Source organism: Strongylocentrotus purpuratus, unplaced genomic scaffold (assembly GCF_000002235.5).
Source record: "Strongylocentrotus purpuratus isolate Spur 01 unplaced genomic scaffold, Spur_5.0 spur5_scaffold_2, whole genome shotgun sequence".
Lineage (NCBI taxonomy): Eukaryota > Metazoa > Echinodermata > Echinoidea > Camarodonta > Strongylocentrotidae > Strongylocentrotus > Strongylocentrotus purpuratus.
Window position 1 is genome coordinate 11143386 of NW_022145605.1, and position 26695 is coordinate 11170080.

Genomic DNA, 26695 nt, shown 5'->3' on the forward strand with positions numbered 1-26695 from the left:
GCAGAATCTATCATAGTCACTCATAGTCTGTTCAGCTTATCTTTGGCTTGACTTGGGTCCATCTGGCTTGGCCTTTGCCGCTTCTGCATTTGCATCTAGGTCATGATTTTGATGTTGGCTAGTTCAAAATTCCCTGTGTAGCCTAGACTGTAGAGTGTAGTGTGCCGAAATTGCACGACTCAAAAGTCTCAATATCAAATGGGCACAGCCACAGTACAAACTCAGCCTCAGGCACAGTACAGTAGGCCCCTTACTTAGCCTAGGCTACTGGCCCTAGATCTCTAATTCCACGACCCAATAGTACAGACTTTAGTGAATAAGCTGTAGCTAAGTAAGTGTGATGTGGCCACTGTACTCCTGTAATAAAGTAGAATTTTAGTCGACTATTATAGATCTCGTTCTCGATCTCTAGATCTATAGTTAGCGCTAACTCTATATCATAAGTCGTCTGATATGCGATCAGCTGGTCGCATCATTTGTTTGCAGACGTGATTCGCAGAAAGTTTTGATGATTAGAAGTTTGATCCATTGACATCAGTAGGTGATAAATTCCTACGATCGTTCAAAGAATGTACTACTTCTCTGAAAAGATTATCTATTGGAGGTAACAGAACTCCATATTATAATATAGCAAGCAATTATGTGAGTATTATTATACAAAGTAGAATTTCAAATGATACAGATTTTTGTGAACGTGAACGTTCCTCCTGCCTGAAGACTTTCAATGTTGGTACACCCCTACAGCACTTTTGGATTATGCCGATGCCTGACCGGGGGAATTGAAAACGAAAAGCACAGAAATTATGGAGAATTTCTTTAAAAAGCAAGTATAGTTTAGCCGTAATAGATTAAAATCAAAATCTTATCAGTAGTGTGTGCACACTCATGATGAATAAAGTATGAATTCTCAAAGGAATACGAGAGCTGGACTAGCTTAAAAATGCGGGACTTTGTCAACTCGGTCCCTTGTGCTTATTTCCATGTTATGTTTTGAAAGGGTTGCACGGCGCGGTGCACCGCGGTGATCGTTACGTGAGTGTGTAAAAAACGGTTCGGTTAGATTGTTTGCATTGTATAAGTGCTCATACTAAGGTCACACATCTCATGTCCTTTTAGTTAGCCTGATGGAGTTTGAATACAAAATTAAGATACTATCCATACTAGTCATAGTATAATCCACAGGTACTCCGGTAGTGAGCACGCAAAGCGTGCGAAATCACTGTCTACGTGACTGACTTACAATTACAGAATAACAGAGGTCAGAGCGTGCTCCCTATGGCAGTTGGGGGGGGGGGGGGGTGGTGGGTGCAGGAAGGGGGAGGTTCCCCCTCCCTCGCAAAGCGCAGAAGCTTTGATGTTTGATTAAATTATTAGAGAAAGAAGATGATTTGTTGCACAGTTCTCGCCTCTTATCTTATTAATCCTTGTCTGAATTCAGTTCCCGCGCGAAAGCTTCGACTAGAGTAGACCTAGAGGAGGGGGTTTTCGGCCACTTAAGACAAAATCCTATTTTTTGGACCCTTTACTTCCTATTTATTATCATTTCTTGTTCAAATCATGAAGCAAATATTATTATTATTTAAACAAAAAAAGAATCCCAGAAAAAATATCACAAATTGCCATGACAATATTCATTTCAATTTTCACTGTTTGGAGGCAGTTATCGGCATAGCGAACCAGTTTTCGGCCACATTTACAAAGTCAATAGGAAGCGCGCGCCGTGCGTTTCCGCGCTGATCTATAGCACTAGCGGGCGGAGCAGGTATCCCACGCCGGAGCTCCCCGGAGCTCGCAGGCCGAAAACTAGTACTGCGGTGATCCGAAATTGGAATCTGAATTAGACAGAGATATCGTGTGTGCGTTGCGGTGTCCGGCTGCATTGATTTAATACATGCGGTGAGATACTTTTGAGCTTGCGACTAACACAAAATCGGGCTCTAAATCTGAAAAATACTTTAAATAAAGCTCATTTTATGGTACCCATATTTCTTACAGACATGCGTAAGATACTCAATTTTTCAGATTCGGGTAGTGGGACCGCCGTTTACATCGCTAAAATGTGATATTTTAGGATATATTTTCCATTGCGAATGTGGTTCTTCAGTGACTCTGGCATGGTATGGTATGTGTGGGATAGGTGATATGCTGTTATGCGATGTATTTTAAAGGGATTTTATCATGCATCCAACGGATCGGCCGAAAACTGGTGATGGTTGATTACCCCCCCCCCCCCCCTTTACTCTACGTTTCAATCAATTATTAGAGAAATTAAGAAGACGATTCATTGTCCCGTCCTTGCCTCTAAATTCTTGTCTGAATTCATCCCCCTCCCCCCCCCCCCCCCAGCGCAAAAGTCAGAAGCTTTGACGTTTCATTCAATTATTAGAGAAAGAAGATGATTCGTTTTACCGTTCTCATTCTCGACTCTTAATCCTTGTCTGAATTTTCACCCCCCCCCCCTTTTACTAAGAATAATATAAGGGTATATTTTTTTATAAACCATCAAATGAAAATATCCAGGGGGTACCCATCTCAAAAACAAAACTGATTCATCGGTCATGAAATGAAATACTCACAATTGTATTTTACAAGTAATTCTATGGTTTAATCTACACAAGTTTTGAACTATATCGCTTCTCTTATTCCCTGGTACTACTTTCACTCTTTTTTTATTCCTTATTCATTTGAATAATTACAGTTTTCCACAAAAAAAAAAGTAATATGTTGGAATTGCGACTAAGGCTATGTTTGGCTCCTCTGGCCTCTTCTCGCCGATAGTATCGATTTCACAAGAATGGATATCTAGCTAGTAAGCTCTTCGTGAAACGGTTTAGGAAGATCAGAGACATCTCCGTAGTTGGCAGACAAAGTTATGACTGTCATGTCGTTGGTTTCGAGAAACGGGCACATGGTATTTTTAGATTGAGGGCCCTCTACCCTAGCCTAGACTCTCTCTAATCCTCTATTTTAGTTTTTTCTCACAAAAATTAAATCCCTTTCCCAATTTCCAGAAATTAAGTAAAGGTAAAACAAATTGGCAAAGAAATAATGATTAATGTAAAAATATATAAGATAAAAGAGATAGACGGATATGCATTAGCATGTATGTGTTGCTGCCTGCTGGTATAATAGAACTCCAAGTCAGAAGAGGAAGAAGAGAAAAAGGAAGGAGGAAAAAAAGAGGAAGAGGAGAAGTTCTAAGTAGAGACAACTAGAGTCTACAACTAGACTAGTGACTTGAGCAATTTTCAGATACACCATATTGTTTTCTAGATGAGACTGTGATACATTTGGGCCACACGATGACCGGGGTAATAATATGATTGCAGGGCCCTCAGGGAGAACAGTATGAATACTGATTAGGCTACCCTGGGTAAACATATTATTATTATTATTATTATTACACATGCAGTTTGGCCTGGCAACTTCAGCCTTGAATTTAGGATGCGGTGTAGGGTGATCAAATATTTAACTTCATTATCAATAACAATTCATTGTAGATCTATTATTTTTCAAAATCAAGGTGACTGAGATATTTCATAAACTGATATTTTCTTATTATTTTCATATTAATGAGCTGTGATTATAGATGTAGAATTATCACAATTTTCTTAATTGACATTATTTTTGGTTTAAAAACAAATCTTTATGCAGATAAAATTGTCATGATGCAAGTATGAGACGTTCTGCTGCACCATCCCAACAGGGCCTGGCCCCTAAGAGACCTAGGTTCAACCCTCCATTTCGTTCCAGCAACCCTGTCCCCCTCGGCACTCCACGACCATTACCGAGTCAACAAGTGACCACTTCTAACACTCAAAGATTACCTAGAACTCTACAACCAGCATCAAGTGACAATGATGAATGCTTAGCTACCACCATAGGAATTAAGGAGACATCAAATGATAGAGAACAGGTACAGGCAGCGGTGAACTCTGTACAGCCGGGTGAGGATGGAGAAAAGAATGACCATCAAGCATCAAGAAACCATGGTGAAAATATTCCAGGCAGAACCAGTATTAAACTAAAATCAGAAAATATTTCAGGCAAAGCTAGTGTTATACTAGAATCTGATGCAAAAGACATGGGTGAAAGTCAACCACAAGGTCATACTGAAAATCAGCAGCTTGCTGGAGCAGATGTTAGGGATACAACACAAGAGGTACATAGGTTAACTCATGTTGATGGAGAGGGTTCTGCTGGAACCAGACCCCAACATCTCCAACTCAAGAAGAGCGGGTTGCAGAGGAAACCGTTCATGGTGAAGCAGCTCACACCAACTGTCAAGCCACCAACCGGAGAGGCAGAAGACGATGGACCAAAGCGCCATTATTATAGTGTCATGTGGTAAGGACTGAACTCAGAAATTAACCTTTTGCCCGAGTGCAATTTTTTAACTCATTCAGTATGAGATGCAATTTTTTGCAAAATGCTCATCACTGGTTAGAAATTGTGGGAAGTTTTCTGATTTGATAACATCAAATTTATGTAAAAAATCACTTGGGGGGGGGGGGATCCAAATGACATATCGTATTCTTTTCTGATTTGTTAATGAGTAAGATAAAGCTTGCTTGGTCTGAATAATAGTTAGGCAAGGCTTACAATATGTACTGTAGTACAGTGCACAATTTTAGATTTTGTCAATGTCTTTTGTCCGTCAGTTACAAACATTCTATTGTTACATTATCAATGCCCTGGATGCATATTAGTTTCAGTGTTATAATCTTAATAACAAATAACCTTCTTGTGATCATTATTGCCAAATAGCATTGACAACTGTCTTCAGTGAAGAATGATCTGTATATCTTCCATAATTTTTCACAGTGCCCTCTTGTGCTAAGATCTATGAAGTTGGAAAGCTACATGTAAAAACTTAGTACAAAACTCTAGGGGTGCCCTGTTAACATCCTTTGATTAATTTGCACTGAAATATAAAAAGATAATCGTTGTCTAATTATTATAATAAAAAATAAAGTTTTAACAAAGAGCTAGTCAATTTGGAGATACCATGCCGATGATGATGATTCACAGAATTTATATGGTGCCATATATCTGTTTCTAAAAACATTCAAAGGCGCGAGCTCCTCCAATAAACTTAGCATTTATATCTTAGGCAATGGAGCAAAATCATACTTCAAGCTCTCCTGAAGAGAAATCATTTCAGCTGTGTATTTAATTTCATTATTTTCATTTTTTCGCAGGTGTAAACTCTCAAAGAAAAAACACAAAAAGTGGGAAGGAGATGGTAAGTTTATCAGACAACTTTTTAAATAACCTGATGCAAGTCAATCCGAAGTTTAACAAGTAAAAAGCCAAATTTGTACACATAGTGAAATATAATTCTCAGAGAATGGCAAGAATTTATGTATTACAGCCGGTTTCCTGAAGTAATATTTGTACGTATACTTTCCAAACAGACGTAGAGGTCAATGCGAATTCAAGATTTTAAGTCATGATTGCACAAGAATGGCTTGGGATTTCTGTAGTCATTACAGCTCATGGTACCATTGTATGTAGACTTCTCAAGGTTTAATAAATGCTGTGCCATTGATTAAGAATTTTATTTGGGCTATAAAATGTACTCGTAAATAATACAAGTAATTTGATTCAATATCTGATGTACATTTTGTAATTGATATTTAGAAAACTGCTGGTAACTAAAGTTTAAACTTTCTAATTTTCAAGTAGTCTCATCGTAATTCAATGTCCTTATTTATGTAATATTTAAGAAAGAAAACAAATTTGTATCTTTATTTTTTGCATATATATCTTCATCCTCTTGTCTTTTTCTGTTTCTTATCTCATTTCTCAGCTCTTCTGATTACTAAAGGCAGATCTGTGACCCTACTCAATGTAGAAGGGAAAGAGTAAGTTCCCCAACAAGATTCAACATACTGCAGGAATTTTCCAAGCTAGGGCTATATTGATAAGTTTTAATTTTTTTTAAATTGAGAATTCTGGTATTTTACTTGGATTGCTACATTTTGCTAACAATATGACATGTATCTGGAAAGTTATACTCGGAGAGGAGATATAGCAAAAACTTTAATTGCCAGATTTGTATTATGTTAGAGAAATAGTTATTCAAAACTTTTCAACATGTTGCCAGTTTTAGGATGTTGGGATGTTGAGCCAGGCTTCATGTACATAACATGGGCAATTGTCCTGTATACTTTCAGCTACCCAAAATCTCAGTGTATAAGACACACCCCTATTTCGGGGGCCGACTCTGTATTAAGCAGCAAGCCAGGTCCATGTTCGAAAACCCAAGCGGGAAAGACCTTTATTTTACTGCCAGGTGCAGTTGAAGGTGCTGATTTGTGCTTGTGAACTTGCCACAAATAATAGTAACAATGTCATTTTTTAAAACTAAAGATAACAGACAAATTTTCCTTTAAGTCTATACAGAAATCCGGCCAAACAGGTAGTGTTCTAGTTTCCAAGTGGTGTTCACACACCTTGTATGACTGAGCTGGGTGACATTGCCAGGCACAGTGCAGGTGGAGGGGCATAAATCAACACTTGTTTTTTTAAACCTGTGTATAAGATGCACCCCCAACCTTCAATTTTTTTTTCGGGAGAAAAAAAGTGCGTCTTATACACAGAGATTTATGGTACATTTATAGTACTGTTGTTTTCATGATTGCTTCACTCTTAGCAACTCGTAAGCTTGTCAGAAGCTTGGCTAACATAGGACATGTTTATTTGTTGTGCCTAATGTAAGGTATGGTATTTAGAATCACATGAAAATTTCAACAGTAGAACATATGGTTAGTTTTAGACAAATTGTGGTGAATTGTTTATCAAGCATTTAGTTGGCATTTCATGATGCTGGTACCTGTAGTATTTTAGAGAATGCATGAAAAAAGGGAATCCACCTGCAGAGGAGAGATGCATGTATGGACACATGTACAACTTGATAACAGCTAGGAGGCAAAGCATGTGATTACAAGTCATTAAAAACCACAAGTGTATTGAATTGCAGACCTTCAAGGTACATTGTCCTGAGAAAAAAATGTCATAGAAAGTTATACATGTACATTGTACATCACCAGCTCTTAATGATGTCCTGGAGATAGATATACAAACAGTAAATCCTTTTAGGGGTACTACTCAAATGTTGTCCCCTGGGGGGCGTTTCATGAAACAATTAGTCGGTAGTTTTCACCGACTATTTTCCAGGCCTCTGATTGGTCAAATTTAGTCTAAATTGACTAAATTGTTGGTGAAATTAATATTAGTCTGTAAAAACCACCAACTAATTGTTTCATGAATATCAACGGCTCTGAATGATGTTCTGGAGATATACAAACATTAAATCCTTTTAGGGGTACTACTCAAATATTGGGGGCGTTTCATGAAACAATTAGTAGGTGGTTTTCACCGACTAATATCATTTTCACCGACAATTCTATTGTCACCGACTATTTTCCAGGCCTCTGATTGGTCAAATTTAGTCAGTGCTGACTAAATTGTCGGTGAAAATGATATTAGTCTGTAAAAACCACCGACTAATTGTTTCATGAAACGCCCCCTGATTTATTAAATTTGAATTTGAATGATAATTAAAATTAATCTGCATATTCAAATATTATTCAATTTAAAAAAAAACAAAAAAAACCGACTGTTAAACCGACTGTTAAAAGGAATCACTTCCAAACTCCAGACATGTTGTAATGAAATAGAATGAATGCTGGTAGTTGCTTTTATTATTGACAATTAAAACATTTGCTGCCTTCCACCTTGAGCGAGAGTCAAATTGCAGGAGCTCATATTAACTGTATGAACATGAAGCTGAGAAAGAATTTCATGGAATGATGCATGAATGACCTCAGACTGCACGTACCAATGATAAACTCCTGTATCAAATGTTCATAGTTATGATACAAGATACAATAATTTAAACATTATTCCCATGTCAAAAAATTAGTTAATCATTATCGAGAATTGAGTCCTTAAAGAATCCAGTAACTGATATGAGTTTTTCTTAATAGGGGAGGGGGTTAGGGGATATCAAGTTTGATTATATTACTCCTTATTCCTTCACTAATTTCATTATTTCAAGCATTTTCATTAAAGTAATGAAATAGAATACCGGTATGCACCACCATCAATTACTATATTCTTAGGACCCCATTGGAAATAAACTGTTGACATGTTGAGGCATATTACTTTTTATGTATTTTGAGGTATATTCCTTTCAATGTTGCCTCAAATCAGCATTTCATAATTGATAATGTTTACAAAACTTTATACAATTTCTTCATTTTGTTCATAGGATTGGTAAAGGCAGTGGATACAGACCATCTGAGCTAGATAGTATGGAGGAAGGCCATACACTGTGTGTAGGCGGCAAGGAAATTGAGGTAAGATACAAGCCTAATCTCGGCTTTGTGGGAGAGAAGAATTTATCTGTTTGGAGCCAGAAGGTCTTTGCTAATATATACTTCAAGTCTTCAACACAGAGATAATGCCCTTCTGGCTTTAAACAGACAAATCGTCTGTTGATGCTATCGTGAGATTGATGTAATGCTACGGTAACAAAGGTTCGTACGAACGATAATTTCGTACAAATCTCCCTGTTTTTCCATTGTCTTTCCGAGTTTCCATTGTCTGAAAATCGTTTGTACGGCGTTCGTAATGGCATCTGTGACAGAGGCTTTATTGTGAGTATTGTGATAGTTTGAAGGAACAAACACTTCGCAGTCCTAGTTGAGAACAGAGTGTCTGAGCTAAGAGACTATGTCAACTGCTTGATTTAATGCACCCTGTAGGCTCTGTACTTACGCAGCTCCAGAGACTGACAGAGCTAGGCTCTGCTCAAGAATTTATGGTATTGTGTTTAAGCGTCAAATTTGAGTCTGTGCCATTAGACTAGTGTTATATCAGGGTTTATAAGGAGGTATTATTTGTGTGCTTTATTTAGACTTTTCTACACATGAATATTCCAAAACCTCTATTTCCTGAATAGATTATCAGTTAAATCGTGTGGGCATGTATTAATGTTTTATATCTTATTGTTTCCAAGACCTAGGGAAGGCTTGAGTTTATATTAAATGCTTTGTGAATCTTATTGAGGAAATCTGTTTTTCTTTCTTTTTGGTCAGGGAGTGGGTGGGAAGGGAGGAGGAAGGCGGTTACAAATGGATCAGTGACAATCCTGTAGATATTTCAGGGAGATCTCATTTTAATGAATAGTTAAAAGGGAGAATAGTATATTAATCCAAGGTCATGGAAATGTGTGTTGTTTGTTTTTAATTCTGCCTAATTGCCTAGAGTTAAAGAAGATTTTAACAATGTAGGTGTTTTGCAAAGTAGCTGACCAATGATAACCATGATGTGAGATGGGTATTTTAGAAATCTCACTAAATAATTTTGTATTTGTTTTTATCCTATTCCAAAACCAATTTTGTACGCAAAATACTTGTAAGATGTGACAGTAGTCATATTTTCAGGGGCATGAAAATGGTTGTGCTTTGTTTGTTTCATCCAAAAACATGTTTGTTTGTTTTTTTCTTCGAAGTAGCTGAATAATCTCACTTTAGAGTTGTTTTGGGGTATTTCAAGAGATGCCATTTTATTTGTCTTTCTAAATATAAGAGTTCTTGCAATCATTTTTGGTCATGAAAACCGCTGTATTTGTCATTAATTCTTCCATGAAAATCCCCCTGCCTAACTTTTTTTATTTTTCTATTCTATTCTTTTTTGGAGTAGTAGTTCAGTGGTAATTTTCTGTCACAATCAAATGACATTTGAAAAGATCTCACTGCAGTTCTTAATTTTTTTTTAGGGTTTTGTAAATATACACTGTTGTGGGAGTTGAAATGCGACTTGGAAATGCAATGTAAAATAGGAAACTTTCTGGATGGAGTTACATGTATCAGTGATTCTTTCCCTTGGTTCCTCTCTTGTTTCAATGTTTGGGGTTACAGATAGGTTTTTCATATCTTTAGTTAACCTTACCTACATGTATGACAAATTACAAAAGAAAAAGAAGTTTCATTTGCCCCTCACATCTCATGATAAAGAACAGGTCATGCAGGTAATACCAGACTGTATCAGGTGTCTACCAGACTAAAAAATAACTGTAAACATGTTTTGTTATCTGGTGTACACCTGTAGGTAGACTCTTGGAAGGACATGAGTAGTTAGGAAGTAAGTAGTCTACCAACTCCAGACTTGGTATTGTAAAGGTGTAGTTTCATTGAGAATGAGAAGATCCCTCTGCAATTTGAGTGAGCTATAGTCTCAGGCCTGGCTTGGATTATATGCCCCAGGGAGCGGAGCATGTGTACTATCATTTGCGGATTAGCAATTAAATCCAATGATAGGGGTAATAATAATAATGTTAAGTGCTTACAAACAAAGTTGTTAAGTGCTATACTAATATGACTATCATTATTAGTATAATTTTACCTGGGCCTGTATTCCATAAACTTTGCTTCAGCTATAGAGCTTAATTTTTGGGATGTGTATCCACTTAACTTAAAACCAACCAAGAAAAAGGGGAAAGAAAAAAGGATAATAAAATACATGGATGTGGTGAGCGATGTACATGTACATTGTAGCTCTGAAATAGCTCTAATAATCTTGAAAGGAGTTCTGGAGAAAAAAAACCTGGAAGGATTCATAATAAATGCCAAATGGGAATTTAGTTTTAACACAAGAAACCCTGGAAGAGTTCCAGCAAACACTGCCACAATGCCATCTACACATGATTTGAAGAGAGATAAAACCTTCTTAATTCTGCTTTAGTTTATGGAGTGATTGCCATAGTCTGCCCTTTTTCTTCACGTGTCTTCTCAGTATCATAATATTTTCATCACTCATCACTCAATGAGGCCTTACATGTACATGTATCACACACAAACTTTAATTATTCAAAATCTTTAATTTATTTGTTCATATTTATACAGACATGTACAATTCTTTCAATTTTTTAAGAAAGTTTATCACTCTCATGTATACTACACCGGTCCATTGCATGATACAGGACTTACTAAATTTATTCTCCTCAATGTGGGACATATCAAATTTAGCCACTTTACAACAAGTTTGGCAACATCCAAACATAGATCCATGATTCACTCTAACCATTACCGGAAGAAATTAATGTATGGGTGAATAATACAAGACAGAAACACAATGAGAAAGTAGAAGGTGTAGGAGCAGTAACAGAAGCACTGTTGCCAAATTCAAGTCTATACTTGGCCTAGCAGAAGGACAGAGAGTCAAGCAAAAAAAAATTCTTAAGAATAAGAGAAAGCAAAATGTAATTGTTCATGAGTCGTATTCCATTTTTACATTGATGGAAATAAAAGTCTGTTGCCAGGCACCTTCTCAATATAAACTGGAGAGTGAATTTGTGTGCAGTGGCAATGTTGTCGTTATAAATTCTTATAAATCAATAGTTGCATTCAAAGTCTTACGAAATGAGCCTGATTAACCTTTACCATCGATGAAATATACTTTATTCATATAATTTGTGGCTTAAGATGTAGTTAATTCTATCAGACTTATGACCAATGTACTTTCTAAAAAGCATCATAAACTTCTGCAGACTGCAGAAGTTCAGTGTCGTAATTCGTATATTTCATAACATGAAATTTCATTAATTTAGACCATTAATTGTAAAGAGAATATCTGGCATGAAGTATCACTCAAAATGTTATCTCCAGCCATAATTTTTAACAAAGTATAAACCATGTTGGGCCTGCAAAGATAAGTATCGATGATGCAGTCGATGCAGTCATTGCAATGCATTTTAAATGCATGCTGATTTCCTGAAATGTTGTACCAGTACATAAATTTCGTTCACTGTAGGAAGCACATTGATGTTTATAAACTTTAATTTACCCTTATGACAATACTGAAAATCAATTTATCAGATATATTTACTTTCTCTGTATGCATCTTCATTATCATCAAATATTCTCCTTATTCAGGTAAAGACAATAAATGTCCAATGTACATGGTTTCTTCAGCACAAGACTGACGTAAGAAATCTACTGACAACCCTTTGTGTGCTTAATTAATCCGTATCCGGAAAACTACCCCTGGACAACCACCCCCGGATAACCACCCCCGGATAACCACCCTCTATGACAACTACCTCCTAGGACAACTACCTCCTAGGACAACTCCCCCCGCCCTCCCCCGGACAACTACCCCTAGGATAGTTGTTCTATAGGATGGTTGTCGTGGGGGTAGTTGTCCAGGGGTAGTTGTCCTAGAGGGTGGTCATCTTGGGGGTAGTTGTCTGGGGGGCAGTCATCCTAGAGGGTGGTTGCCCTAGGGGGTAGTTGTCCTAGAGGGTGGTTATCCTAGGGGTGGTTGTCCAGGGGGTAGGTGTCCTAGAACCGCTTTGATATACTAATGTATAACCTTGGACTGCAGCCTTCGAGTTCTGTCACACATGCAGTATATGGAAGGTGTACAAGCAGTGGCAGATACGTGAGGGTTTCAGTCAGCAGTGAATGAAGATTTAATACACAGAGCATTCATTTTCTTCAACCCACAATGTGAGAATATCATTGTGTGAGTTTAACTACCGGTAGCAGAAAGATATGACTCTGATCTCTTCTTCCTGGATGAGTTATGTGAATTCCAAGTATCGCTGGTCAGGTTGACCGGTCTATCTGATGGTATTCCTGAAGCTGGCACATGAGGCTCTGGACTCTGTTTCAAGAGAAGTCTCAGGAACCTTGATGGCAAAGGTATCTTGGTCAGATTGCACGTGATGATGCATTTGAAGACCACTCGAAAATGCGGGTGCTTTAATCCGTAGATGATGACATTGGCACAACTGTTCATCACCAGGATAAGAGCAAGGTACAGAGACGCGTGACGAGCTAGTATGTTGGATTCAGATATGGCTATGAGACATAAGCTGTAGGGTACAACACAAACCATGTAGGCACAGACAACATAGAAGAGGTTCTTTGTAATCTTGATGCTCACACGAACCTTCTTATCGATGCGGTTGGACGAAAGGTTACTGGAGTGACGCTGGAGAGATAAGGAGTGCTTCTTGAGGTGAAGGTATATGAGAGAGTAGCAGATTAGAATAATAGAGTAGGAGATGACTCCAATCATGGCTGCTACGATCTGATAAACCTTCGCTAGATAATGCGCAAAGTCCCAGGCACAGAGGTGAGTGAACTTGTCGTATCCGAGTTGACCATACCCTGCAGCCTGGGGGATGATGAGCACGCAGATTGGAAGAAGCCAGGAGAAGAGAACCATGAGGAAGATGTTCTGGCCTCGGTAGATGGATTCATAGACCTTGCGGGACTTGGTGATTAAGCAATGTCTATTAATAGAGATCATGGCGAGGGTGATTACGCTACTTGTTATGGAGATCACGATGGTTGATCCGGCCATCTCGCATACCTGATCGGTTAGGGGCCAGCCATGCTCGGCCAGGAGACCAACCACCTGCAGAGGCTGCATAGTGGATACCAACAGGTCTGCAAAGCCAAGGCTTAGCACAAAGGCATTGGTGGGATTCTGAAGCTTGCGGGAGAACGCGATTGCAGTGATGACCAGCACGTTGCCGAAGGTTCCAAATGATGCTACCACTATGTAGAAACATGCCACAACCAGTCTTTCACGAAATGGCACTACTTCCAGATCGGTGCTGTTGTGAGAGATGTTCATGATGAGTTTGCCTGCATGAAAAGAAACCAAAAGACATTGATTTAATAAAGTTATTTTTGGAAACCTATTTTATTCATTTCAATGACATACTGTACATGTACAGTGTACATGTACTGCAATGTATACAGGATGTATGACACATGTTGGCTACTTTGTAAAACCTGATTTGATAGATTGAGCTCACATTTTGCAGAACAATGTCTTAGAAAGTATATGGGCCTCCAATTTTAGCCCCCCCCCCCCCTAGTCATTTTGCCCTCTTTCTCACTCACTCTCTCTCTCTCCTCACATTTCCCCTCACCCTCATTTATTCTCTATCTTTTTCTCCTTATGTCATGTCTCTTAGGTCTTTCCTTTTCTCTCCCCTCTCTTTATCCAATATCAACATTGAAATCTACTTCTTTCTTAGACCAGGTTTAATTCTTAGAAGAATTTTTTAAATCAAACTACACTGTATGTTAATTAATAAGTCGCCAGACATTCCTACTCACCCTTTAGTCAATTCATCACCAATCATACATTGGACACCAATCAAACATTGAACGGTATCAGAAAATGTTTCCTGAATACTGAAAGTACCGAATAAACTTTAGTTGCAAGACAAAAATCAAAGCCTGGCACCATTTTCTGAGACAAATAAACTTCCTGACGAATGCAATCAGTCATATCTTTGTGCTAACTGAACGCAAACTGAATGGTGATGAACCTCTCTCCAAAATGGAAAGGAACTGGTACTTGATAGTCAGTGGTCAAACTTGATGTCACACTTTCCTACTCATGAATGATCCCTGGATTGATAGCGGTGTCCTTGGCATATCCTTTACCTACGTGTCATTAAATTTGAGTAGGAAAACAGTCTGACCACTCACCCCCTTTCAGACTGAAGGAATTCATTATATTGCTATACAAGAATCCTATAGCTATATGAAAAGTAATTGCTTTTTTTTTCTAGTCTGAATCTGAAAGTCGTATAAAAAACGTACAGTGAAAAGCATACCAAAACTTGATAAGCATCAGGGTTTTGTTCTAGCCTGAATAATATGTACTACGTAAACTGTGTAAATGACCAGAGCAGGGCTTATCGGGAACCTGCACTGATGATTGGCTAGCTGTCGTGTCAACTGACCTCTTCATACAATGTTTCTTTATACAAGTTTCATATAAATTTTCTCTTGTCTGAACAAGCCATAATATGCCCGGATGACAAGAACTTCTGCTGGCAGGCAGCCAGCCGCGTACAGTAGTGTACGTGTCTGGTGTTTTGATGAATCAATTAGTTCCGCCCATGTGGACAAAAGTATATTTTTTAACGAAAAAAATGTGAACCTTGCATCAAAGGATATTTGCAAGGATCCAGGTACTGTAAAAGTAGAAATATTTACGGTACATTAATTTTCGCAGATTTCACGCTAAGATCGGCAAGCCCGAATTTTAGATCTCGCCAGAATATAAGCATGACTTCTTATGTGTGATTTGAACGGGCTGAATTGCTTGCAACGTGAATTTAAGAACCGGTGAATATGTTTTGGGGTCGCTCAGCGCACAAGATTAATCACGCAAAAATAACAGCGTTTACAGTAGTTGGCCTAGAAGACTCTCAAATTTAAAATATAATCTGACACTTACTTTGGCACATTTATCTGGGCTTTATTTATTTCAGCTATGATAGAAGTTGGTGGGTTGAGTTGTAATTGGTTTTGATAATGATAATAATAATATATGATTGATTCTTATTAGGCACTTTTACAGAATACTGATCAGAGCACTGATACAAACAACAAAAATGCATTTAGAACAATGGCATATATACATACCGGCACTTAGCAGTAAACATAATATTTATAAAAAAGATAAGGACATAATAATAGCAATGCAGAGATGCCCTGTTGAGAGCAAGAGAGGTGTTAATATAATTAATAGAATCACAGAGGCAAAGCTCGCTCTGCATTTCTCCAAGCTACCTCATGTAAAGAGTACTTACCAAGAACACAGCAGTGAACCAAGAGATTCTGCTACACTGCAACTGCTATCTATCCTTGTGTTTGGTACAAGTAAGCCAGGAGATACTACGAAAATAACTTCTTGGTACAACTAACTCAAGTCTCTAGAAGTTCTCTAGTAGTTAAACTTCTTGTCCATGAATAATACAAATAATCAAATTCGTTTGATCTGTTGTAAGAGTCTAAGAGCTCCATTTCTCAAACTGCACCTGGGAAAGCGCCATCTTGTTCTTATTAAAGCTGAAAGCTAACTGTCTTCTTCGTCATTGTTAGATGAGTCAAGCTTTCCTTCAGACAAGTAATGTTTCACCCAAAACCAGAAGATGGCAAGATAAGATCACTGGAACTCTGTTATCTTTACATGTTCACTTTATATTGCAGTAGCTCTGCATGCCTTGAGAATGGTGTGTTCAATCAAGGAGTTATTACAGAGCCTCCTGATCAGGATGTCTCAACCTCTGGTTTTCAGTGTCACCTTAGATCATGAGTTCTTGATAAGAGAGTCGACAAACTTTTCTTTCTATCTTACTTGAAAACTGCTCCTCGATGTTCCCTCCTATACAATGTACTCGGTAGTGCCAAGTCTGGTACAGTTGCACATGTACATCAAATAAATGTGGAGGGGTATAATCAAGGTTGATTGTTGATATTTTCTTTGTTTCTTTGCTGGGATAAGACTCTCAAATTATGAGATTCCCAGGTATTTGTTCAGGGCTGAGAATAGGGTGTCTCAAAAAGTGGAAAACTGTTGTGATTAAGATGATTTAATTGATAGTCTGAGAATGCATCATACACAGTATGACCCATGTCTTTGCATATATTTTCCAGTTTTTTACTTTTTTGAACTTTGAGATAATTTGCTCATATGTTATGAATGATAAAGTTTTTTCACTTTGATAAAATTTGGTAGAGCACATTTTCTTGAGACTCTAGTCTGAGGTATCTTGGGACTTGGTGTTAGCAAATTTCATACCCACCTTATCCATGGAGAAAGATTGTTTACTGTTGCCATATATTCAAAATGATATGAATCATGATGTACAATGTCTAAGCAGGCAGGGTCATAATGTTCAGATACCGCTCTCTCCTAAAACTAAGACATGAACTACATGTGAGTCATGTCTGAGTAATATCAACATGTTTTTCCTTTTAGCAATGCATTATGTTCAGTTTTCCCAAGCAAATCACAGTCTCATATTTTGTGAGAGATTTTTTTCAGGTAAAGTTTGCAAACTATATATGGACAAATCTTATCCCACCATCCCCAGCTACTCCAACAAATAGTTTAAACATTTTCACTAGTTTGATTAATATATCTTCTCTACAAAGACTACAAATCTCCTCTATGATTACTTTTGATATTATAAGTAGACATTTAAACAAATTCTTTATATTACTTCATGAGATTATGGCGAAATATATATAGAGCAAGAACCCTCTTTTGGCTCTTAGTAGACAGATTTGATTGCAAAGGAGATAATATAAGCTCTTCTTTGTGTACAGAATCATCGGAAAGAAGAATTACAATCATCTGATTTTTGTTTCGCCTGCGTAGCAAAAAAAGCGAGACATACTGTAGGCGCCGCTTTTCCGGTGACGGCGGAGACGGCAGCAGCGTCAACATCAAAAACTTAACCTAAGGTTAAGTTTTTGAATTTTTGATATAATTTTGAAAGTATAAGTTCTTAGTCAATGAAACTTGGACTATAGGGTTATCAAGTATCCCCAATCATGCGAGTAGAATTTCAGGTCACAAAGTCAAGGTCAAAGGTGATTTCAGGTCAACAGACTTGGACTATGTTGTGGCATCATCATCGAAAACTTAACCTAAGGTTAAGTTTTTGAATTTTTGATATAATTTTGAATGTTTAAGTTCTTAGTCAATGAAACTTAGAATATAGGGTTATCAAGTATCCCCAATCATGTGAGTAGTATTTCAGGTCACTAAGTTAAGGTCAAAGGTCATTTTAGGTCACCAAACTTAGACTTTGTTGTGGCATCAACATCAAGATTTTGAATTTTTAGCATATTTTCAATTGTTTAAATGCCATGAAACTTGTACTCAAGGGTTATCAAGTATCACAAATCATATGACACAAATTCCAGGTCACAAGGTCAAAGGTCAGTAGACTTGGATTATGTTTTCAAAACTTAATATGAGAATTAATAATTTGTTTAAATTAATTTGTTCATATTTCATTCAAGTTATCGATCGTGGTACATTTAATAGTAAATAATTCTTCTGATGATTCTTAGTCATATTCACTTCAAAATGTGATTATATTTAGAGGATTTCAGTATTTGGGGCCTGCTAATGGGCCACCCTGCCTATGAATAATGTTCCAACCTCAATTTTTCATCATATCGAATTGCATAATGCATTAAAAGAGCCTCTGTATAATTGAAAATTTGTTTTAGAAATTTATCAGGACGCACACACAGTGTGCCAATGTATATGGACCAACTTGTCGTTTTGGTATATGAAGAGCTCAGATCCAAAAGGTACTACATGATTTTGTTTTTCTTTTTTAGTTTGTGTGCATTAATGTACACATTTCCAGTAGCCTGTATACACTTTAATAGTAAATAATTTTAATGGGCCACCCACCCTGCCTATAAATGATGTCCCAACCTCAATTTTTCATCATATTAAATTGCATAATGCAGGCGAGACCGCCGAGAGCATTTCCCTTTTTATTTTTATGTGACACCTTGTATTTCAGAGGATCATCCTGGGGATTATATAACGTATATTTCTATACTTCCTGGGTTTGTATGAGATCCACTACCAGATTAAAAAGCTATCTTGGCTAAACATCAAGGACATAAGGATGATTGTTGCCTTTTCCTGGATAACATGTTCCTTGATTTTGGGTATCCTTGTACAACATATTTCTTTTGTGTTGGAAAGCAAATTAACTGAATTGGCCAATTACTATTCTTTATATGTACGCTTTAAAGTAACATGTCTGTTTTGATCAATTAATTGCCATAGGCAGTTTGAAGATCAAATTTTGATTCTGAATTATAAAACAAAAAACATTTGTTTCTCCAACGAGGTATCCATTACTGTAGGTCTATTCTTAAGTTTGGCAGCTAGCCTATACAATTCTGTAGATGTTTTACCCTTTTTTCGGTAACTGAACTTCCAATTTGTTGATTGAAATTGATTGCCTATTACTGTTCCATATTATCAAACAGCCAAAGAGTTTGTCAAAGGAAAGGATGATAAGAGAAACCGAGGAAGAAAGAGGGAGGAATTAAAGCAATATATAGATATCAAAAAAGGGGAAAGATACATATATGGAAGTGGAAGAGAGAGAGAGGGGGGATGGGGAGGGAGAGACTGAAAATGATGTAGACATAGTATCTTAGAAATCTATAGACATACATGTATGTACCTGTATTTTAAAGAGAGCTTGGGAATGGAATATTCACTTTGAATTTCATATGTAGGAGAAAGATGGGAAATTTTCTTCTGGGAGAGAGAAGGGGGGGGGGGGAGGTGGAGAGGATAGGAAATACAGAGAGGGAAGGAGAGGTAGATAAAAAATATCAGGTTAGAAATGATTAATATCTGTAGAGTTCAAACTTACACCTTTACATAGACAGTTGGGATGTTGGTGCTGTACATGATCCTTTTTTAGTATTGATCATGTATTGCCATCATTTACTTGTCCAAAATTTAAACACATGCTTATGCATATGTACCCTTCCCTAAACCTAATTCAAAGAATAACACTCCACAGAGTCCTTGTAAGGGGGAAGTCCTGGGCAAACACTTGCCTCCACAGGACTTCCCTCATGAGCAATTTATAGAATTTCAAGCAGGTTTCCACTATAACTAGAAAAGGAACATCCCAATGCGGACTTAGATTCGATATGAACCTTTTAAAGTTCACTCTCCATCCATCATCAGACCATCGTAATTCAATTTTCTCATTCAAGGCCCGTGTACAGAGATTCTTTTGATTATGATCCAATGTTACAGTCTCGTTCTCACATACATGTAACAAGGTAAACGTCTAAAAAAAAAAAAAAAAAGGAAAACTGTGGCAAAATGAAGCACATGTTGTAGGTGAATAAATGATAAGTGAGAGCTGAAACAAAATTTGCAGCATGCATCAGAGGCCCCTAGATGCATGCATCCTCTGTGATCCTGCCATGATTGCTCCAACCCTGGACCGTACTGTACTTGACCCTGACGGCCTGACCCTTAGCATAAATGTAACCTACAGTTAATAACTGAATTATTCATACCCCTCATAAATTTGATGCGTTTTGTGTTTTTGGTTACCCCAGGAAAGAAAGGTGGACTGGTTATATATTAGCGCCTTTGTTTTGATTTGATTTGATTTATTTATTTCTGTTTGATTTTCTTTTTCTTTTGCATTTTTACAAATATATAACAAACAAATATTGCAAATTTACACATGACAAAAAAATATATGTAGAATAAGGTAAGGCTGGGTGTAACCAATCGAGAACATCAAACAGGAGGGTTGACAAAATAAGCAAAGCTTGATAGTATTACTACCCTCAAAGGATACATAATAATACAAATATGGAGGAACAAAATATTGGTAAAAAGGGGGAAAAGACAGAAAAAAGAAGAGAAAAGAAAGAGGGGATGCACATCAATATTCACAGACTTATGTGGTAGTTGGATTTCAAATTGATATATAAAGATTTTAGACTTAAACTTTGATATGTCATATTCTCGTGAAATATATAAATTGGGACAAATAAATTTGTCCACATACTTAAATAAATACAAAACTTGGTAAGGGTATGAATGATTCAGTTGTTACTGTACATATGAAACTCAATTACAAGCCTAACGGCCTAACCCTATTATTTTGGTCATAAAACACCTGGATCAATTGTAGCTGGAGCTTACATGTATTTTGGGTTACCAATGTTCTAATACCATAGATTCATTACACAAGTTAAAAATGACACTTACATTTTTTTTTGCCAAGCTTGGTTTGCTTTAAATGCTTTTTACTGCATCATATCTGAAGGAGGCTTATAAGGGTCATGTTCTAGCAGACAAGCTACAAGTCATTTTTTTTTTCTCTTGAAAGGCCAACGTACTCCCCATACTCCCCACCGACCATCTTAACCACTGGCCATGACTTTTCTGTGGACTGTACAGGTCATGAGAAATAATTTGCTTATCATGGAATGAAAGGTCCTGGAGGTTAAGCGTGTTTTAATGAGTCATTCATATCGGTCTAGGGTAAAAGCCTGACTATGATGACCTGTCAAGTTCATTTAAGTGATTTTCTTAAAGACAGTTCAGACTCGACATCGTCTAGCTGTTTGGAGCCAGAAGGGCATTGACATTATCTGCTTCATTAGCATAATAATGTCTGATTGTTTAATGTAAGAAATTATAAATGATTAGAAGACCTCACAGTCTTCTAAAACTTAATTTAAACAATCGTAGTTTGGGAGAACTCTGTTTTCAAGAACACTCTTGCATACTGCTAAGGTGCTATATGTACATAGCAGTACCTTTTCAATCTAATTTAGAGACAAACCACAGACCTGGGATAACCGTACTGATGTCCGGCTACTCTCTACTTTCAGTTCTGATCTTCAGGTCAAGCTTGTGTGACTACTACATGTACATGTAGCTGCCTGCTTGTGATTTCTGAAAGGTGTTTTAGTTAAGCTTTCAGTTAAGGTGTCCCTTAAGGTGTTTAATTTTTTTAAAAGGTGTCTTTTATGTTGTTAAGGTGTCTCTTAAGCTGATTTTATTATCCCTTAGCCTCAGGGAGCCGGGAGTATTAAACCCATATAGGATTGAAAGAATTTAGTAGTCTAGGGGTTATGGTGTCAGTTATTTAGGTGTCTGAGGTGTTTTTGTAAAGGTGTCTGAGGTGTTTTTGTAAAGGTGTCTGTTAAGCTGTTTTATTAAGGTGTCTGTTAAGGTATATTAAGGTGTTATTTTAAAGTCGTCTATTATCGTGTTTTTTATGGTGTCTATTCAGGTATGGGCTATGAAAGGTGTCTTTTGTTTACCCTCACTTTATTTCATCAAAAAGTTAGGATTTGGGCTGCATTGGGGAACTAGATTAGGTCCAGGTTTAAAATTAGGGTTAGGGTTAGTAATATAGAGTTGGGTCCAATGTCGGAGGTATAAATTTACCTAGTGTCAAAATTTTAAAAAGTATGCCAGCCAGAGCCTGGAGGATGTGTCGTGTTGAACAATTGTCATGTTATCATGAAGGTCAACAAGAACTGCAAACTTCAGTTTTGTTCATATTCAAAAACACAAGATCTAGTCTTAGTCTTAATTCTTTTGTTTTTGATAATCAACTGATAATTACTTGATAGTTTTAATGAAAAACTCACATGTAACACTACAGTGCATGTTGCACTAAAACCCTGAAAGACAAATTCTTTTAGCAGATATTACAACTCAAAAGCATATCTGTCATGTTTACAAAAAAGAGAAAATGAGTGGCAACGCTTACAATTGTCTTGAAAACATAAAAGAAACCTGATCATATATTGTTTGATATCGATGGCCTATTGAAGTCCATACAAGTGTGAATTACCTGGTGTCCTTTGTATTTTTCAATAATATTAAAGAGAAGGTTGAGTTCTGGGAAGAGGTGAAAAATAATTTGTGAGCATTACTCATTCTTATTATGCAAGTGTGGAAGAACATCCGTTAAGACATGTTCCCTTAAAAGCATGGCTCTTCAAATGCCTTCATATTCTAAATATGCATGTAACATCGTAAAAATCGGGGGCCGGCTTTTTACGCCACGTGTTCGTGTAGTCCCATATACATCTTTCTGTGCAAGTGTTTGTAACTTTACCAAGACTTGGCCAAATTTCTTATCATTTTGATGATTCCAGAACCTTGCAATACACACAAATTCTTATATGCTAGATGATCAACCTTTTCTGGTCGGTTCCACACCGTTTCTTTCACAATGCAATCGCATGACCAGAACTCAACTTCATCTTTAAGTAATGTCTCAATGTAAACCCAGCAATATTAAAGGTAATACAAAGTTTTGGTATGGCCATGGATTTGGTTCAAATGAACATATGGGGAAGCATATACGATCCGACAATATTCATTGATCGTCGTCGCGGTTGAAATCGAGTCTAAAGTTATGAAATTGAAAATAATAACTCTGTATGTTGTATAGTCCCCTCTCAAGGTCAAGATATCAATTAAGCTATAAAAAAATGTTTCTTGACTAAAATCGACCGATAAGCTATTCCCAGTTGGAAATTATATATCACAACTACATATTCTGAGATTTTCACGGTCGCAGCTACCATTAAACGGCCGTACGTAGGCGATATTTGAAATTTATCAAAATTTACCGGGAGCACGTACCGGTAAATTTTTATATTCAATTTTTCTCGAAAACAGAAAGTGTTTAAGGGGCTAAATTTTATCGTGCTTATAATTCATTCATAGGGGCATCCAAGTATATCAAAATTGTACAGAGTCACTATCCACCCAGTTTTCAAAATTTCCCAAAACTTTGTATTACCTTTAAACTTTAAGTTTGCAAAACCTTGGAGCTACTAAAACAACAACGCATTTTTGGTACCAAATTGAGTGTTCAAAGTTTAAACTACAAGCAGAGCAAGCACTCTTTTTAGCTACAGGCCGATGAAACATTGAGGTACTGTATGTCCACACTGTACAAGATATAAGTGATAGACCTGCTGCTTGTAGTTAAAGCATTTAACCATAAGATAACCTGTGGTTTAAAACGTTGAGTAAAGGCAAGGCAAGATAGCCTCAAATTTTAAAACCAGAATCTAAACTTAAAAGTTGACAGACTCTTATGTTAACCTAGCTATGAACTCTAGAGAGGGAGACACATCATATTTAATTGATACCCTGATGTAATGTCTATACTTAATGAGATGTTTATGTTTTTGAAGTGGTTTAAAAGCTTTAGTACCACATAAACAAAACTTGAGGGCTTCCCATAAATGTTTAGTGCTTCACCAGCGTAATATGTCCATGTTGGCACGTAATTCAGTACTTTGTAAAACATGACCTCATTAAGATAATTAGGATCTTGCATCTAGGATTTCACTTATTATGATGGTGATGACGCAAAATGAATCAAGGTTTGATTATTGTTATTACGTTAAACAAAATAAAATAAAGCTTGCATTTCCATAATTTGATTTAACAAATTCGTTTTAACTGGCTGCCTGCCGTAGCAACAAAAGACTTAACTCCGTTTCAATGATGATCAGCTATGCACAAAGAAGATGAAAGACTTGATTTATGGCTGATCTCATTGTGGAAATGCAAGCATTACTTTAAACCAACAGAACTTTGTTATTCCCGGCTCATTTTTCCTGATTGAAGTGTCATATGAAAGGGCAGAAAATGAACTTTCTTGAAATGTGATTTTCTCTTTAAAATTCATATACAGCCCGCCAAATGACTTTTTGATACCCTCTCTTCAAATTGTTTTGAATCACTCATGCATGAAATATGCATTATATGAGTTGCAACCCCAAACATAGAAAAAAAATTAATGATCGTTCCCCTTTAAGATTTTTGCTTGATTTCTTTGAAGCCATTAGGGCATGTGATATACCCTGGATAATACTAGGACAGTATTGATGTTGACACCATGCCTGTCAGTCAGTGTAAGAGATAAGTGCTAGATGACTCATAGCATAGCACACCTGAATGTAATTATGCAGTCATGATATACATCAAGGGTAATGACATGTCCATTAATAGCAAAAATGAAACGGAATGAAAGGAAGTACCTTGGAACACAAAATGCATAATTTTTTGGAAATGATATGTATTTATGGCATTTAGGTAGACCCAATTAGGACACAGAGTTAGTGAATAACTCATCTACCTGAGTTAGGCTGACAAAAAAATGTTAGTCAGAATTGTTGAATTATAAGTTTTAAGTCACTTAAAATCATTAACTCTTACTCCTGTTTGTGCAACTATATTTCATTTTATTGAAGCTACTATAACTAGCCCACTGCTCTTTACTGTAAAATGTTTATTCAGATATGTCAAATTACAACTTTTAAGTCACTTAAAATCATCAACTCTTACTCCTTTTCGTACAACTATATTTTGCTTTTAATAGAAGCTACCTTTAGTGGCCTACTGCTCTTTGACAGCCCTCTCAGTCTCAACAGGTGAAAATGAACACTTTTTTTGTTTGTATCAAAAGAAGTAATTGAAGAAAATGGACAGGTAGAATCTCTTTTGGTTCAGTTTCAAGGTCAAAGTCCAACTGCATGTAGTCGTTTTTTTTTACGTTATACTTGTAGGTGTAAGTAAACACAAATGGTTTCATGTCACTTAATAGAAATTGAAGAAAGTGGACATTTTGATCCTTTTTCCCCCAATATCAAGGTCACAGTCTAGTCTACCTGTAGCTAGCCCTCTTCCCCATATGAAATGAACTTAAGTGGCCTAAAAAGGAGAGTGGAAAGGATTGACATAATTACAGAGTTGAAGTTTGCTTTATCAGTAAAATAAAAGATACAAGAAAAAAAATAGTGTTTCAATTGCTTTTTTAAATTAATTTCTTGTTTCATTATTAATTTTCTTGTTTCATTATTGCATTCTTGGGATGCATTCTATCTACTACAAAATTTGTCTTCTAGTGTACTAGTTTGCTATCAAGTTAGGATTTAATAAAATCTTGTGTCCAATGCAAACATACATCAGGATCTTGATATCTGCATGTAGGCCTAGATATGTGATGATCAGCAAAATGTCATTCTTTTTTTTTTAATTTCTCTTGGACATTTCTCATCTTCTTGATTAATCAAATGGTTAATCTACTTTATTTATAGTCTCTGAAGTGTCTACTGATAGAAAAAAAACTGATGATGAAAATTGAAAAACATACCAAGTGGAAAATTTGTAGAAGTAGGGCGCTGTGTTATGACCTCTTCTTGCTTCTGATATCAGTGTTTAAATCTATGAGTTTCATAAATGGCAAAATGGTCACCTGTGATGAATTGCGTCTGCAAGGGAGTTCACAATAGCTCGAAAAAACATAAAATATTCAGCAACATTTGCCATATAACTTACAAAAAGTTAGGTATGGGGTACTTATGTTTTATTTCTTTAATAGACCTTGCATAGTGCAGCTTATCAATTGATATTAAGTAAGGATTGATAGATTCTTTCTTCCTCATTCTTATTTCTAAGCATTCTAAAGGTCAAAAACATTTTAGTTTGGAACATGGATGTATGTATGCGAGGGGAGGGGGTCAATGTTAAACCATCTCACCATACCATATTTCATTGGCATGACTCACATGTCCCCTCTCATCTGAATGTAGTTATGTTGACCTATTGGGAATTGTGAGTAATGAGGTGAATGTGTTCAGACAGTCGATCTCAATCTTGCTCAACATTCGTCTTGTTCCAGCACATGCATTCATGAAAGATTGCAATCTCCTCTGCTAAAGTTACTGCTTCAATAGAATTGGAGGGAAGTTAACTCATATTTTAAGCAAGTCATATAAAGACATCCGTAATCAGATGAGCATTAAAATATTTCTCTAAGTTAATGCTCAACTTGTTCAAAGTAATTTTATGTTAACCTTTGTGTCTCAAATTTTAAAAAAAAGACAGGTTCCCCTTGTAGTGTGTAAGTCTTTGTATCAAGATATTAAAAAGGGTCATTGTTACTGAATATTCAAAAGCAGTGAAAAGATCTGTTTAAGTGGTATCAAATATATTAATACAGTTACCATACATTAAGTTTCAATATATATAGTCCAGGCATTTCGTGAAAAAAGGGGTCAATATTACCTCCAACTAATTGCAACAGAAAGTCTGTCAACTGTTTTATACCCAGAAATATGTCCTCTATAACATATCAAAAGTCTTAAGGAATCCAGGTGGGGGAAAGTGCAATGGCGGCCATTTACATTATAACCCTCCTGCCACAAATGATGACCATTTTTACAGAATCCAACTTTTAGCATTACAACAATAGGGAGATGGTTTGCAATTGTCTCTTTCCTTTGTGTGAGAT

At 36.6% G+C, this 26695-nt stretch overlaps 2 protein-coding genes across 2 annotated transcripts; one reads left to right on the top strand and one right to left on the bottom strand.

Annotated features, from left to right (window-relative positions):
• Positions 1-717: 717 nt before the first annotated feature.
• LOC100891361 lies at positions 718-8722 on the top strand. The gene is made up of 5 exons (XM_003731488.3): positions 718-823; positions 3655-4347; positions 5202-5245; positions 5813-5867; positions 8279-8722. Exons 2-5 carry the CDS (start codon positions 3677-3679, stop codon positions 8469-8471), a joined length of 963 nt encoding a protein of 320 aa, XP_003731536.3. The 5' UTR covers positions 718-823; positions 3655-3676; the 3' UTR covers positions 8472-8722.
• Positions 8723-12319: 3597 nt separating this feature from the next.
• LOC100888281 (melatonin receptor type 1A) lies at positions 12320-13600 on the bottom strand. Its single transcript, XM_030991641.1, has one exon. The coding sequence runs from the start codon at positions 13450-13452 to the stop codon at positions 12544-12546; it is 909 nt and encodes a 302-aa protein (XP_030847501.1). The 5' UTR covers positions 13453-13600; the 3' UTR covers positions 12320-12543.
• Positions 13601-26695: the final 13095 nt, after the last annotated feature.

Bases quoted from the DNA above. Each gene is read 5' to 3' on its own strand.
- LOC100891361 (XM_003731488.3), top strand. From the start codon at position 3,677: ATGAGACGTTCTGCTGCACCATCCCAACAGGGCCTGGCCCCTAAGAGA. The intron at 5,246-5,812 runs GTAAGTTTATCA...CTCATTTCTCAG, and splicing joins CAAAAAGTGGGAAGGAGATG to CTCTTCTGATTACTAAAGGC. The intron at 5,868-8,278 runs GTAAGTTCCCCA...TTTTGTTCATAG, and splicing joins CTCAATGTAGAAGGGAAAGA to GATTGGTAAAGGCAGTGGAT.
- LOC100888281 (XM_030991641.1), bottom strand. From the start codon at position 13,452: ATGCAGCCTCTGCAGGTGGTTGGTCTCCTGGCCGAGCATGGCTGGCCC.